The sequence below is a fragment of the Syzygium oleosum genome, unplaced genomic scaffold (genome assembly GCF_021117445.2).
Source record: "Syzygium oleosum isolate NSW1041296 unplaced genomic scaffold, Sole_v2.1 Sole_v2.01, whole genome shotgun sequence".
NCBI lineage: Eukaryota > Viridiplantae > Streptophyta > Magnoliopsida > Myrtales > Myrtaceae > Syzygium > Syzygium oleosum.
Window position 1 is genome coordinate 32478894 of NW_026607485.1, and position 15762 is coordinate 32494655.

General features: G+C 41.9%; 2 protein-coding genes across 3 annotated transcripts; both read right to left on the reverse strand.

Annotated features, from left to right (window-relative positions):
* Nucleotides 1–4165: 4165 nt before the first annotated feature.
* On the reverse strand, nucleotides 4166–5723 carry LOC115682486 (methyl jasmonate esterase 1-like). Its single transcript, XM_030606713.2, has 3 exons — nucleotides 5270–5723; nucleotides 4685–4816; nucleotides 4166–4517 (listed from the first exon to the last, which is right to left on the reverse strand). The coding sequence occupies exons 1-3, from the start codon at nucleotides 5645–5647 to the stop codon at nucleotides 4230–4232; spliced, it is 798 nt and encodes a 265-aa protein (XP_030462573.1). The 5' UTR covers nucleotides 5648–5723; the 3' UTR covers nucleotides 4166–4229.
* A 2036-nt stretch (nucleotides 5724–7759) lies between these two features.
* Nucleotides 7760–12618, reverse strand: LOC115682549 (nuclear pore complex protein NUP58). 2 transcript variants are annotated; one of them, XM_030606799.2, is made up of 6 exons: nucleotides 12165–12618; nucleotides 11491–11605; nucleotides 10421–10894; nucleotides 9600–10134; nucleotides 8340–8380; nucleotides 7760–8162 (listed from the first exon to the last, which is right to left on the reverse strand). In XM_030606799.2, the coding sequence occupies exons 1-6, from the start codon at nucleotides 12431–12433 to the stop codon at nucleotides 8124–8126; spliced, it is 1473 nt and encodes a 490-aa protein (XP_030462659.1). In that variant the 5' UTR covers nucleotides 12434–12618; the 3' UTR covers nucleotides 7760–8123. The 2 variants fall into 2 exon arrangements, with proteins under 2 accessions (XP_030462659.1, XP_056172627.1); XM_056316652.1 differs by having other exon boundaries at nucleotides 11491–11601; nucleotides 12161–12618.
* Nucleotides 12619–15762: the final 3144 nt, after the last annotated feature.

Below are 15762 nucleotides of genomic sequence, written 5' to 3' on the forward strand. Positions count from 1 at the left end.
GAATGTGAGCCCTTGGATGAGAGTGTGAGTGGGGTGGTTGACCCACTCCCATTCACCAAAGATGATTACCCTTCTAGTCTCTCTCTCTCACTCTCTCCCTCATTTTCCCCTTTCCCCTTTGCTTCAGCCAAATCCTCCCCTCTCTCCCTCTCCCTTGTTGCTCGGCCACCACCAGCAGCCACCGCCGGAGCCGCCGTCCAGTTGCTGCCACCCCTCGTTTTGTTCGATTTTACTTAGGTTCTCTAGGTAAGTGACATTCTAAACCTTGTCTAAGTTAGGGGGTTATCAATGGGCATATTAGGGGTTGATTAGTGGATGTGATTAGTTGGTTTAAGGGCTAGACGAGTAGATTTGCTTGTTGGTTGTGTTCTCGGATTTTGTTACTACTGTGCCGCCGAGTTTTGCTATTTTTTCCGAGACCTGTGTAGGTCGAATCTGGGGTAATATCTTTCATGAAAGTTGTTCAAAACATCTTGAAATATAACATAATTTAATTTGGAAATTTTTGGAAGTCATTTAAGGCCATTCGGAAGTCCATCTTTGGACCGAAATTAGTCTGTCGGAAACACTGTTCCTCCGACCTTCGGGTCTGTTCGAATTTTTATAAATTTTTCTAGACCAAATTTCAAAATACTTCCTTCACAAAACTTGTTGGGGACATTTGTGGCTATAACATATAAAAATTTCAAAGCTTTCTAAAGAGATTTGGTTACTGCTTGAAATGCATTTTGAAAGCCTGATGGCCAGTCCGAACGAAATATTTTATGTCCGACTTTGGGTGACAAAAAAAGGTGGTTCTAGACAGAACTGGATTTTGTGTTCTCATGAAAAATGTTCATCAGGATGTTGTCTAGGACATATTCGAAATTCATAATTTTTGGAGTTGAATTACTATTTATTGTAACAGGAATTCTAGAACTGTGCACTGGCCCAGATTTGCCCCGATTCTGTGTATTCGGTTTTCTCTTCCTCTTGTGGCTGAGTTGTGGTTCTTAGTGGGTAAGTTGAATATTGTGGTGCTTGGTGGCTAAGTTGAATGTTGGGATGTGTGGATTTATGCCATTGAGTGTATAGCTTGAATTGTTGATTGAAAGGTGTTGGAATAATTGGGCGATATGGTTGAGCTACATTGCTGCCCTTATGAATGGATTGGTTGGGCTAAGTTGATGATTTGGAATTGAGCATGTTTGTGTGTGATTAGGACATGTGGATGTTGTGTGAAGGGAATGAGATATGTATCGCGTATGATCGATAGGCCCTGAGGTGTGTTGATGCGGGGAAATGCATGAAATTGAATGAGGATGTACGTTTGATCCTATAATCCTTGAGGTGTGTTTACGCGAGGAATTGGATTTGTCTGGAGGCGTGTTACGCGAGACAATGCCCGGATAAACCGGAGAACCGTCGACTTGATGCGTCTTTACGCGAGTCGTGCCGTAGACTTGATGCGTGTTACGCGAATCGTACGATGAGGTGGGCCTGGGGCGTGTTACGCGGGTCGGTATTGATCGGGCTGGACACATGTGTGTGTCGGAAGTTGAAAGATGTGAGCACGTGTAGAGATTGAGATTAGAATAGGTTGGAATGTTATTATGGATGCATGTGTAGGAAATTAGTTGTATCTTGGAGTGCATGTGCATTGAGAAGTTGGTTAAGTTATTGCGATCCAACTAACATGCATGGTTATATATGCATCGAGGTAAGGCTAGAGAGTGCCTTTGAATGTTATTACATGTTGATTGAATGTTTTGGGTATTATTCTATTTGTCTAGAGGTACGTGTTAGCCTAGGTAAGGTTTAGGGTGTTGCTTATTGAGACTCGTTCTCATGGTTATTATATAACCATTTCAGACTCTCGACCCCGACCATAAGCAATCCAACAGAGCGTTTTGGGATCCCGAGGAAGAGCCAATGGAGCAAGACCCCGAAGAGGAGCCCATGGAGTTGGTGGACTCTTTTTGTACAGCTAGGCTAGCCTACCCGACGACCAGTCCCTTTTTTATGACGATGGTTTTAACCCTAGTTGCCTTTTGTATGTAAGGTTGGATTTTGTAAATACATGCCGTTGAATGAAGTATGTGGTTGATTTGTTCAAGTGTTTTCTCTACTACCCTTGGTCTTTAATCTTGTCTGGGTGCTTTTAATTGTTTTCGCTTGCGCTTTATGTTTTGATGTTCGTGTGGGTCGACGACAAGTCCTAGGACGTCGCATTCGAAATACGACCATGGAGGGATATCGCGGGCTCGGTGGGGTCTGGAGCGCGACAGACCACTGGCGAGGTCGAGCTCACCCTCGCCCAACCATGGCGAGGCTCAACCTCACCCAGCGATGATGAGGGCGAGCTCAACCTCGGCAGCCAGAGGAAGAAGGAAAGGAAAAAAAAAGAGAAAGAAAAAAAAAGGAAAAAAAAATTAAATAAATAAATAATTTGAAAAACTATAGATTTTTTAAAATTGTCCACGTCATCGCCGGTTACACCACATAGGACAGCCGAGAGCACCGACCAGCCAAAATTGGCCGAATGGAGAGAATTAGCACAAATACAAAAGGTTTAGGACTCAATTGGCAAAAAAAAAAGTTTTGGATTGGATTGGCACAATTGCAATAGGTTTAGGATTTTTTTGGTAATTTTCCCTTGGAAATATTGCTGTGACCTCGGACTTGAGCTCTCTTAATGATCTCTCAGATGAAGGTCAGCATTTCTGGGCGTTCCACCAATTTAAATTGATATGGTTAGGTAGTCATATCTCGAGCTCGGTTAATTATTCTTCAACCGAATCTCATTCAGGGTCGTCGGGGGGGTGGGGTGGGGTGGTGGGTGGTGCGGTACAGGGAATAATCACATTGAACCCTAACAATTTGCCAATTTGGTGCAGCGTTACTAATTATGTCTATCAAATTTCCAGCGATAAAGAGAAAGTTTCATACTTCTACTGTAATCTTTCCTCCTGTCTGGAACAGATGAGAGTAAAGGCGATCAAATGGCAACAAAAGAGGGTTGCAAGGGCGGCTTGTCGGGACAAGGGTGAGTCTGCGTCTATGGGCCACACGTAGCTTGGGGTTCAGCCATGGATATGGTCTTTGAGAGGTTGTGGCTTTTGTTTTGGTATTGCAACTTGAAGACGAGACAGTGGCGACGGATGATCTTCTATCACGTGACCCGTTCTTGGATTGATCTCATGTTGACAGAGATCCCAACACATATATGAGGTATTGGAGTTTACTGGGAAATCAAGAACCGATGAATATGGATAGTAGACCCCAAAACATATCACGGATTGAAGTGAGGCTGGAGTTCTTCCGTATTCGTGTGCCCTTATGGTTGGAGCTTAGGATTATCGGATGAAGAGTGATGATGTAGAAGGAATTAATACGACTGGTTCATGAGAGTGGTGTCAAGACGGTTGGTGCTAGGAATTTTAAAATGGAAAGGTTATATTTCTACGGAATTCTGAAAGCGGGATTGGCCTTCCATGCATAAATTGATCGAGAGCTGATGCCGCTCTCCAGATAAGGGTATGGCAGGCCGAAACGAGTTGTTGTGCCTAAAGTGTTCGTGTGTGTCGCTCGATAGACTAGACACCCAAGTTAAGCTGAGCGTGGCACAATCGATACGAGGAAGATATTTTTCATACGGTTCTTTGGAACAACCATAGAAGGAAGGCTGGCGTGGAATTTTCTCAACTTGCTAGGCGCCACACGGGCTATTCCATGGCCCGTAACACTACACTTTTAAACCTGCTAATAGAAGAGAGAATGGAAGGTCGACTCCATTGATTAAGTGAATATTAAATTGTCTGTTTGAAATGAATACTAGATATTATTTTCTGCAGTGACGAAATCCACGCGAATAGTTTTCTCCATTCAGTGTGAAGTTTATTAGATTGTTTGTCCATCTTAGCAAAACTCATCTACGCAAACTGATGGGATGACGGTATTGAACGTACCAAAATAGTATGAGGATTTTATTGAACCAATTGAAAGTCCGGAGATGGTTTAGACACTTAATTTTTTAACATTAACTTGTCAAAACGGCTTAGAAATCTATAGAAGCACATGCCTCTTAACTGAGTTCTAGTCGTATTGACAAAAGTACACTTACAATCCTCAGAAATAATTTTTTTCTGCAATTTTTTAACATTAACTTGTCAAAACGGCTTAGAAATCTATAGAAGCACATGCCTCTTAACTGAGTTCTAGTCGTATTGACAAAAGTACACTTACAATCCTCAGAAATAATTTTCTGCAATATGTTTAAGAGTAGAACAAAACTCCAGTGGTTTAGAGAACATGACCATGTGATCTGAATTAGAGATCACACACACTTCGTCCGTTGGATTGCGTTCGATCATCCATCTCTGCAGGTCTTCTTTTATCACCAGGTCTTCGTCGCACACAATGTAAACTCGACGGACCGAACCGTACTTCGCTACTGTGACCGTTCCTTCCTCCTTCAATCTGGATTCGTCCAGAAACATACGGATAGGTCTCGCCAAGTAGGAGGCCAATGTCAAATCCTACAAAAAATGAAGTGAATAAATGCATCTTAACTCGGCTAAATAGAACTGATACTGCTAATAAAAGAACTTGATTCCGAGCTCGTTAATCACTTGCGAAGTTTTGCTTGATGTCAATAAACGAAATTACGAGAATCTTCATTGATAAAATCGCTGAAGGTACTTACCTCGGGTGGAGAAAGTTGATACAGCTTAGAGGCCATGAAATTGTATCCAAACAGCAAAGTGGTTGGAGGCTTTTCAGGGCCATCATCATAAGCATATTCTGGGTCCATGTATGAATCCACCCTGCGTGTATACTGAGGATTCGCAAGCAGTATACATATCACTGCAGTGAGCTGCTGAATTATCTTATACCAAAAAAAATGTTCTTCTTGAAGATCTTGAAACACATTAGTTGCTGCAATGGATTTTCTTCCATGTTTGGAAAAGAGAACCTTTCGGGACTACTCTGTTTGTTTTTCTGGTCCTGATGATAACTAGATAATTGCCTCTCCATGACAGATTTTTTCCCAACTCGATCACCCGGCTCTTAACTGGAAAATCTAGACCATGTACGTCGACTGATATTCCAAACTCATTCGTCTTACACTGAATTTAAACCGATGTGGTCAACAGAGTGATTAACGGAGGCTAAATGGGAAGTGTATCTGTTGATATACACGAGTCGTTCGGGATCAGAATCGAAACTACGATCGAAACATGTTTTATTTTTCCTTAATTTACTTGTCAGAGTAGAAAGAAGTACCTACCTCCTCAACAGCAGAGGTAGCGCTGAGCTCAGGACCATACATGATTGCAGCTACAAACACAGCAACTGCAATCTTCTCAGGAAATCTCTCCATGGCCATTGAAATCACAATCCCACCCATGCTATGACCCACCAGGATCACCTTCTCTCCTCGCGGGAGACCCTCGAAGAATTCGAACAGGGGCTCGGCATATTCCACGATCGAGTTCAGCTCTCCAGGCTGCTTCGGATGGACCCCTGAAGCGGCCATATCCAGGGCAGTGACCCTGTGGCCTGAGGACTTGAGGAGGGTGGCCACTTTGTACCAGCACCAAGCTCCATGGCAAGCCCCGTGGACCAGCACAAAGTGCTTCTCTCTCCCTGTTTCTTTGCCCTCCATATCTGATGAGTTGTGTGCGGTTCGTGTGTGTTCAGGCTTTTGCCAGCTTCGCTTTGGTTGCTTCAGGATTTGTGTTTTGCTACGGTCGGAGATTTAATAATTGTTGTCTCGTGGGTCCGTAATTAATTGGACTCTTGTCGGTGCGATTTTCTTTTCCTTGTAGAGAAGTCAATAAAATTGATTCTATCCAATCCTTCCGGAGTCGACGAAGAACGTTGAAACTTATTGTGATAAAGCAGTTCTCGACTAAAGTTGGAAAATTCGGCATGGTATCTTCTCAAGTTGTGATCAAAATTAAGTGAAATTGTGACCAACTTCTTGCAACAACGAAAGTCCTAATAGGAGGGAAAAGTGTCAGAAAATTCCTAAACCTTTTGCATTTGTGTTAATTGAATGCTAAACCTTTTTTTTGTGTTAATTGAGTCCTAAACCTTTTGTCTTTGTGCCAATTTAGTCATTCTAGCTAATTTTGACCGGATTTTGTTGACGTGGACGCCGGCTGGCCTACGTGGCACGGCCAGCGTAGACGTTGATAATTTTTAATAATATTTTAATATTTTTTTGAATTTCTTTCTTCTTTTTTTTTTTTTTTCCTCTTCTTCTTCCTTACTCCGGCGGCCGGCCAGAGGCCAGCCACTGGCGAGGCTCACCCTCGCTGGATGGCCACGAGGGCGGCCTCGCCGGCCATGGGCAAAGCTCGCCCTCGCCAATGACGGCAAAGGCGAGGCTCGACCTCGTCAAATCCGGCGCGGTTTGGCCTCACCCAGCCACTGGCAAGGGCGGCCTCGCGCTGGGCTAGCGAGGTCGAGCCTCGCCCATGGCCAGAGAGGTTCAACCTTCGCCAGCGACGGCGAAGGCGAGCCTCGCCATGGCCAGGCGAGGCTCGACCTCACCAGATCTGGCGTGGTCGGGCCTCGCCCGACCGCTGGCGAGGGCAACCAGTTGGAGTAAGGAGGGAGAAGAGGAAAAAAAAAAAGGAAAAGAAAGAAAAAAGGAAAAAAAATAAGAAAAAGAATTAAAATATTATTAAAAATTATCCACGTCAGCAAAATCAGGTCAAAATTAGCTGGAAGGACTGAATCGGCAAAAAGACAAAAGGTTTACTACTCAATTGGCACCAAAAAAAGGTTTATGACTCAATTGGTACAAATGCAAAAGGTTTATGACTTTTCTGATACTTTTCACCCTAGTCGGATGTTTAACTTATTCGGATTTCGACTTGTAGTTGAGTCTATTGAAGAAAAACTGTGGGCATCATGACAAGGTATTCAAAACCCGCCGCACACGGCAAAGCGGATGGATAACTTTATCCCTACTGTTTTCTGGTGGTTTCCTCCTATTGTTCTCTGATCGATTTGGAAAGAATGAAACAAGAGTAACTTTGAGGATAGAAGTCTCCGTTTAAGAACTCATTAAAAGTTGATGTAAAGTTGCTCACGTTTGGTACAGTATAGATTTATACTTCAATGTCAATGGTTTGATTGACAATGTGTACTGTTTATCTTGTAAACAAGCTCTTTTCTCTCTTTTGGCTTCGAGCTCGTTTTGTAAATGTGTCGGCACCCCTTGGTTCCTCAGTGATGTTCTCTTCACTTATCAGGAAAAAACTCCACCGATAAATACTGCATACAGTCGATTCAACTGCCGATACATAGACTAAAGGACAAGCCATTCAAGGGCAAAATAGTGATCAGGTTTAGATGTTTACAAATTTTACTGGTCTTTTTGCATGATAGATCATGAATTTGTAAAGTTTGATGCCAATCCGATTCATGGAGAAGCAACTCACTGGGGCAATAACATGTCAGGACATTAGTACAGTTCACCATCAACCCAATCATCAGAGTTTACGTCATCATTTCACCATAGAATGGTGATACAAGCTAAGTATAACCATCGAAACAGCTTATCCGATACAGATGCAAATAAGCTTCGGCCACCTTTAGTTGTCTCTTCATAAACAACAACAAATTCAGCCCACAAGATGAACAAACGTATTGGACAACACCACGAAAAAATGCAGTTCCAGCTTTGAAGCTGACCGAGCAAGTCTATCCAGGGCACAAGCAAAGAGAAAGGAAGAAAACAATTCAAGCAAAAGGAGATCAATGCGGCGTGAACTTCAAACTTCTTCAAGGAAATTCAGTTGATAAGGCCATTTTACAAGATACGATCATACAATGTTACTGAAAGTGTACTCGGACACTAAACCTAAATGTGAATTTAAAGGTACAAAAGAGATCCGCTATATTTCTCACAGTTTAGTAACATGTTCTTGATGTCGACCTCCCAGAAGAAGAGAGGTGATCTCCACTAGTCCCACAAAAAAATAAAAAAAAGAATCAGATCGCAACTCTTTGAAGCACATTCGGCTACCTCTCCGAGCTTTCTGCTTTTCTATGGTAAAGGTGGCTGGAAAACGATTTAGGAGGGGTGAGATGATAGCAGCCAGAGTTAGTCATGTGAATCCCACTCGCTAACGACGAGCTGTGCGAGACTTTGGCCTAGCTGATTTCTGCAGGCATAAATGAAATTTTAGAGGAAGTGCTTTAAACTGTCATTTGTTCTAATAACGAGGCTGTTCTACAAGGATTGCCATTTAAAAAAAATGTTGAGCTATTTGTGTTGGCATGTGAGAAATTTAACTTGTTTCAAGGCAACAATTAAAAATGGTGGGATAACTAATACTCACAGATACATTGCCAAAGCTTGCCCCGGATCCAGTTGCAGCACCTGAGAGGAAAAGGATCCATTATTAGCACTACAGTAAAATGAATTCAAGAAAGTATTTCTAATATACGTCACAGAATCATATACATGCAACTATCAGTCAACAATCAACGTAACCCCTTCAATCTACCGCCTCCCAGAAAAAAAACCTCTGCCATGAGACATGACCAATTTAGCAACTGCTTCCTAGTTGTTCAAAATATATGTGCAGGGGGCATTAGGTCCTATTATAAGCAGTTAGAACCCATAAAATATGAAACAAAACCATAACAGGCCCACTAAGTGTGTAGAAGAAATAATGTCTTTCTACATCAAAATTGCTAAAAATCATAGGCGAATTCCAAAAGATGGTTATCATGTCGAAATTATGCATAACTCAAGGTTCATACTAATCATACTAAAAACAAAAACGAAATAGGAAAGAATATCAGCAATAACATTCGATTGCCTTAGACTGACAAAATGAAGAGGGAAACTTTCAAGCTCAAAAAAAGCTAGACAAATTGGTCAGTAATCTACTCTGCCAGGAACAAGAGAAAACAACTTTAGTCGTTCTAATGTTTCGGAAAGCATCAGTAGGTAATCTATCTGCAAACCTGAAATATGGACACAAAGTATATTCTCTTTGTTAGAGTAAAAGTACACCATGACTATGAAACATTGGACAAACTATCTGCTTCTGCTAATTTTTTGGATGTCCGCCTGTAAAAATTAATGTACACGTTCACCGTTAGATGGTTGACAGATTAGGTTACAAAATTAGCTCCAACCACACATGTCACCCATCCAACGTGAATGTGTAAGGATATTTTTACACTGGCGGTGGACCTAGCGATAAGAACAAGTAAATAATTAAACCTCTATCGAAGAGACAGACATAGCTTTTTCTCAAACTATCAAGCTCAAGACATAATGACTAAATGATTAGGTGCAAATAAATTTGCAACTCTGTATTATTTATAAACAATGACAACATAATCACAGCTTTTGGACATCCCCAGAAGTCCAAAAGCTGAGTTTTACCATCACTCAACTGAGTAAATATCATAGAAATCAATATCATAGAAATCAATAAGGACTCTAATCTTTCGTCCTTTTCTTCCCTCTGTTTTGGGTTAGTATTACCAGGAACAAACATTTCAAAACACAACGAAATTTCTAGCACTAAGCATTTTCTTCACCGACCACCAACCATGCCCCAATAAAAGGTCAGAAAAGCTACCTGATGCAAATGGTGTGGAGAAGAGTGAACCACCAACAGCAGGGGTAGAACCTAAAGATGGAGCACTACTTCCGAACAATGAGGGAGTCGACGCAGACCCAAATAAAGAAGCCGGTGAAGAACCAAAATGTGGTGTCTGAGGAGAAGCGCCGGCGGTTCCAAAAAGAGAAGAAGCTGGAGCTGACGTGCTGGGTGTTGCAAATAAAGAAGATGACGACAGAGAAGGAGCCGAAGATGGTGTGCTAAAAAGCGATAAACCACTTCCAGATGATGCAGTTACAATTGCGCCGGATGTCTGGGGAGCAATCGACGACCCTGGAGTAGCAGAGCTGGCAAAAAGCCCAGCAACTTGTGTTGAAGGTTGAGGAACTGGAGGCAAATGCAAGGTTGGATGTACCCTCTTGGCAGCAGCTTCTTGTCTGGCGGTCTCGCGTCTGTCTGCCTCAAGAAATGGATCATTCCCATCGCCTCGATGGCGTTGGTCAGCAAGATATGCAGTTTTCATTGATCCGATGTATTGATGAATGCTCTCCACCTTACAAAGACATGGGAAACACATCTAGATAAATGCATTGAAGAGATAAAAAGTAAAAACTGCTATTACTTAAACTGTCCCTAGAGCATAGTAATCGAGTTAGCATGAGGCAAACAACAATCTTGTTAAAGAAAAGTCCTCAGAGTTCAAAAAATCAAAGAGCATGAACTTATTGCCATTTAGTGCAAACACTATTACTCTTAAAATTTACTAATTGACCAGCATGCTCAAAAATTAATACAATGTGAAGACTCGAGCAAAGATCAGTAACAATGATGCCATTTACCTTAGCCGCAACATGAACAAAAAAATCATGCACATTTGATATGACTTTGGGAAGAGATTCCACCAATGAGGAACTAAGATTGGTACCATTCCTGTCCGAATCTAACAGCAGGAGCTGCTCCAACTCTTCGACCCACTGGCGGCATGCACTGAGATACTTCTCAAATCTGGCCACTGTTTGCTTTAAAAAGGGAGATGGTTTCTTCGGAAGTCCACTATAGAAATCAAATACGGGAACTACAGAGGCTGATGCTGGTTGACCGCTTGAACTTGGAGTAACAGTTGCTCCCGGAGTTTGGGATGGTGCTGTGGCATTTGTACTGCTTCCAGCATTTGAATGAATGAACCTTGGTCGCAGCATCATGAAAGAACGAACAGCTACCTCGGTGTTGCGTAGCATATCTTTAACGGCAGCCATCAACTCCTGCAGCAAAGCTTTTTGACGTTCCATAGAGGTACTGATCCCCCCAAGCTCCTAGACACACGCAGCAGAAAGATCTTTTAACATTATAATGTTTTAATGAAAAAGAAGTAGACATTATGTCATGGATATCAAGAGCTTCAATGGAACATCTGCAAGCTAAACCACGGTGCACTAGTAAAAACTCAGGTACTAAAGCAAAAACATCATGCACAATGCCTGAGTATTCCCGTGTTTGTTATGTCTTAAGAAGGAAAGGCAATTTTATTTCCTTTTAAATTCCATCCTGTTTCCCCGTCGACTTAGCAACAAGAAGTCAAACATGGATTCTTTGTTGACCACATACCTAATCAATCTTTTTCCACTCAACAGTTCAGCAATAAGCAACTGAGAGGATGAGTCGATCAAATAATGGTTACAAAACACCACTTTGACTATGAATATCTAGCGCTTCATCACATTCTATGAAAAGCAAAACTTGAAGACTTCTCTCAACATATTCAAAAGAACAGTAGCCGTACGGACTCCTTGAGGAAGAGTCTGAAGTTAACAACCATAATTTTTTTGCATCCATAATCTAAAGATGATGCAAATTAGAAGTAGAAGCAAAGCAGATTAAACAAGGAATGAAAAGCGATCAAAGGAACAACCTGTACAATATGGCTCGCATCATGCTCAAAACCATCACTGGAAACAGAGGAATCATAAAGACGGCTACATTGATCGAGCTTCTGGCTCTCAACCCTGTATTCTAGTATCTTCTCCCTGCATCCAAAACAAGGATAAAGCATTTCAGAAGAACTATTAGAGACCACATAACGCAACATCCCCATCCCCCCAAAAGAAAGCTACACTCAAAGGTAATCAATACCGAAACTCAGAGCTCTGTGCTGAAACTACTTTAAATTCTCACTCCAGTACTGAACCGCGAATGAATTGCCAGAGACAAAAGAGACAAATTTCCAAACAATTCGCATAGTTCTCCCCCGGCACCACCGGTCACCTCCCACAGAAAGCCAGGACAAGACAGGACTTCCCATTTTATGTAATCAGCTTACATTCAATCAAGAGCCAACATAATCCAAAAAAGAAAAAGGACCAAAAAAAACCTCTACTTGTCCACTCCAGCTATTCCCTTACTTGCAAAGTCGCGTACTAGGAAAACGAAAAAGAGAAGGAGACCTCGGCAATTATCTTCAAGAACAGCCAAAGCCCCACGCCAATTCCTCCGCTTATTCTCCCACCAACCCATTACCAGTCTAACAACGGAAAACAAGAGCAACCCAACAACACCCAACAAGAAAAAAAGACCCCCAGAACATACTCAATCTGAAGCAGGATCTTCTGAGAATCCGGGTGGAGATCCGCCCACTTGGTGCCGTAGCTCGCCGAGGTCTTATCGTTCGTGAAGAGATAAAGCTGCTGCTGCTGTTGCTGCTGCTGCTGCTGCTGCTGATGAATATGTTGCTGGGGCTGCTGCTGTGGCTGTTGCGACCAAATGGGTGTGCTCTGCTGCTGCTGCTGAGGCTGAAACAGCGACGGAGACTGCTGCGGCGGCGGCGGCTGTGGGGTCGAGAAGAAAGAGAACGACATTCTACCGCCCCTTCGGCCGCTTCAAGATTTCTCCGCTACCCACCTCAAGATTTCACATGCTCGACATTTGGGTATGGCGGATGAAGTCGAGGTCGGAACTGGGGATCGAACGCCCTACTGCAAACCCCCCTCTCTCACTAGGGTTTAGAGAGAGAGAGAGAAGGAGAAGGTGGAGAAGGAGAAGAAGGATAGGGAAGAAGAACCGCCCGCCTAGCTTTTTCTCCTTTCTTGTATTTTTATTTTTATTTTTTTCTTTTCAAGGTGTGATTTACAATTTTCAATATTTTAAATTTTGTGCTTGTTCTTCTTCCTCTCTAAATTTTTTTGAGATATGTTCACTAAAACTCCTAAAACTTATTACCAAAATACAATCAAATCCTAAAATTTATCAAATTGGCTCAAATGAGTCATAAAGTTAATACCTTCAAACTTATTAACGGAAAATACCAGCTTGGCGATGACATGACTTATTTTAATATTTTCTCTTTCTTACGTGGCGATGACGTGGCTAACACGATGTCGTTTTGACCCAAATTTGATTTTTAATACTACTTTTATTTAAATTAAATTTAAAAAAAGCTAAAATTAAAAAAAATTTATAAATAAATAAAGAATGAGGAGGACAAGCAGGGAGGGAGGAGGGCTTGCCCTCACCGTTGCCGCTATTGCCCCACCATCACCGAGAAGGGCCGGCGAGGGTGGGGGGACAGCAAGCGGGGGTCGTCGACCCCTGGCCGGGCGACCCGCATCAACGGCAGATGAGGGCTTGCGGGCTGGGCGAGGGGTCACGACCCTTCCCCAGATCGGGCGAGGGTCGCTAGCCCTCGCCCATACCTGACCAAGGGTCGCCAGTGGTGACCGACCCCTGCCAGTGGCGGTCCTCCCCCAGATCCGGCGAGGGTCAACGACCACTAGTGACCCTTGGCCAGGTCTAGGCGAGGGACGGCGACCCTCGTTCGATCTAGGAGAGGGCTCGCAACCCCTTGCCTGCTGTCGGCGAGGGTCGCTGGCCCTTGGCCGGGGCCCGGCGACCCTCGTCTGCCGTCCCCCCACCCTCAATGACCCCTCTCGACGATGGCGGGGCGACGGCGGCGGCGAGGGGAAGGGCAAGGCTTCCCCTGCCCCTGTCTGTCCTCCCCTTTTTTTAAAAAAAAAATTTTAATTTAATTTAAATAAATTTAATATTAAAATAATGATAAAAAGTCATGTCATCGCCACATGGGATATAAAAAAAGCCACATCAGCATTTTCCGTTAGTCAAATTGGACGGTGTTAACTTTAGGACTCAATTGCACTTTGATGATAAGTTTTAGGACTTCTAGTGAACATATCCCAATTTTTTTTTTCACTTAATCTTGTTCCGGTCCCTAACTTTCTAGTAATCTCGATTTTGACCACTCATTTTCATAAATCATTCCGCACAAGTGCTTTAGAAATATGAACAAGGGCACAATTTTAGGATATGGATTTTGAAAATTTATTTAGCTAAAGAGTCCATAAATAAGAAATTGTGAGAACGATTTAAGGATCCGTATATTGTGCGAAAAATCAAAGGTTTGCAAAATATTTTTCTAAAAATGATCGCTCGTATCACTTGAAATAATTAATCGATAAAAAATATTTTTATCATCAACAATAATTTATGTCAAATAATTTTGGGAATGATGAAAATATTTTTCGGTCATTCAATTTTGTAAGCAATACAAGCGATTATATTTAGGAAAGTATTTTTTAAATTATTTATTTTTCGCGAAATAAATTATATTTTTAAAGTCCATGAGTAAACAATACATCTAATGAGAAGAAAATTCAAGCTTTTTACTAATTTTAGGGAAATGAAAAATAGCCATCTAAAATGAAATTTTCATGAAACAAAGAGACATCCCTAAAAACTAAAGTACAACTACTGACATGTAATAATGGCACGTATGTTCTTAAATGGTTGGTGTCTGGATATTTAATTGCACTTCATGAATGCTTCTATCCCTCTGGATTCTTACAAAAACATCATGTCAAAAAAGAAAATAACAGTCGCGAAAAGTTTAGAAATAAGGAAGCTTTTGTGTCGGTCAAAATTAAAAAATTGAAAAAAAAATCCCAATTTCAAATGTTTATATCACTTGGCAGAATGAATTAACAAAACACATTTTTATTATCAATAAAAATATTTAAGCGTAAATTGTTGTTATTAATCAAAGCAATTTTCATTAAATCGTTCTCATAAATGATATAAATATCACTATTAAAGAAATCTTAAGACTTGGTTTTTAGGTGCAATGAAAATTGGCAGATTTATCTAGGAGTTGTTCATTTTAATGATGCAAATTCATAGATATTAGCTATTTTAGATGGTCCCGAACTTTATGATCGTTTGGACTATAATTTTATGCATAGTGAATCAGATTTCTAAGATGACGGTCAATATCGTAGCGGGTAACATAATTCAACAATGGATGAAATTAGATCATCAACCACATATTGATAAAACATAAGTGCTTTTTATTTTTATTTCCAATCTACCGCATGTTGACTTCGGGGAACTACTCAACAAGTGTGTTATATACACTCAACGCCAGTAATCATGCACAATCAAGGTTTGTAATGTGTCCTGATGTGAAAATAGTAAAAACATCTTGAATTTAATTATCTCTTTTCCATTCCTCTCTAAATCAAAAAATAATAAAATAAAATAAAGAAGATTTTCACACAACATGGTCTAAAAACTTAGAGTGCGTTTGGTTCAGCATTCCCAATGGGCTTTCGGCCTCGAAAATCCCTTGGAGAAATGCTAAGGCATGTGGCAAGCATTTCCAATGAGCTTTTGGCCGAAAGTTAGCATTAGGAATGTTGAAAGCTCAAAGCTAGTCCGACCAAATCTAGCTTTCAGCCGAAAGCCAGCATTTGACTAATTCTGAAATCAATTTTTTTTGCTTCCCAAACTACCCTCACTAATTCTTTAATATTCCAAATTTGCCCCTCGTGACTATTCATCTTCTTTGGGCTGAGGGCAACCGGCCAGAGCCACCCGAGACCAGATCGGGACGGCGAAGCTCCAGTGAGAGGCTAGTGAGGGGCCAGCGAGGTCGCCCGACCCTGGCGACAGCCGCCTGAGGTACGACGATGGGCTACGGCCGCTGGCGCCAAATCTAGCTCGCCGGTGGCCGTAGCCCCTTACCGGCAATCGTAGCCCCTTGCCGGCAATCGTAGCCCATCACTAGCTCCGGTGTGGGGTTTGCGATTGTCGCGACCGAACTCCCGAGCCCTTTTTAAACAACATGCAAAAAAAAGGGGGGGGCTCGCCTAGTACGTGCTAAGTCTAGGTTTGGGAC

Coding starts and splice junctions, on each gene's coding strand:
- LOC115682486 (XM_030606713.2), bottom strand. CDS start 5,647: ATGGAGGGCAAAGAAACAGGGAGAGAGAAGCACTTTGTGCTGGTCCAC. Junction 4,817..5,269: donor CTACCTCTGCTGTTGAGGAG/GTAGGTACTTCT, acceptor GCGAATCCTCAG/TATACACGCAGGGTGGATTC. Junction 4,518..4,684: donor ATCAACTTTCTCCACCCGAG/GTAAGTACCTTC, acceptor CATTTTTTGTAG/GATTTGACATTGGCCTCCTA.
- LOC115682549 (XM_030606799.2), bottom strand. CDS start 12,433: ATGTCGTTCTCTTTCTTCTCGACCCCACAGCCGCCGCCGCCGCAGCAG. Junction 11,606..12,164: donor AAGATCCTGCTTCAGATTGA/GTATGTTCTGGG, acceptor TTTTGGATGCAG/GGAGAAGATACTAGAATACA. Junction 10,895..11,490: donor ATGCGAGCCATATTGTACAG/GTTGTTCCTTTG, acceptor GCGTGTGTCTAG/GAGCTTGGGGGGATCAGTAC.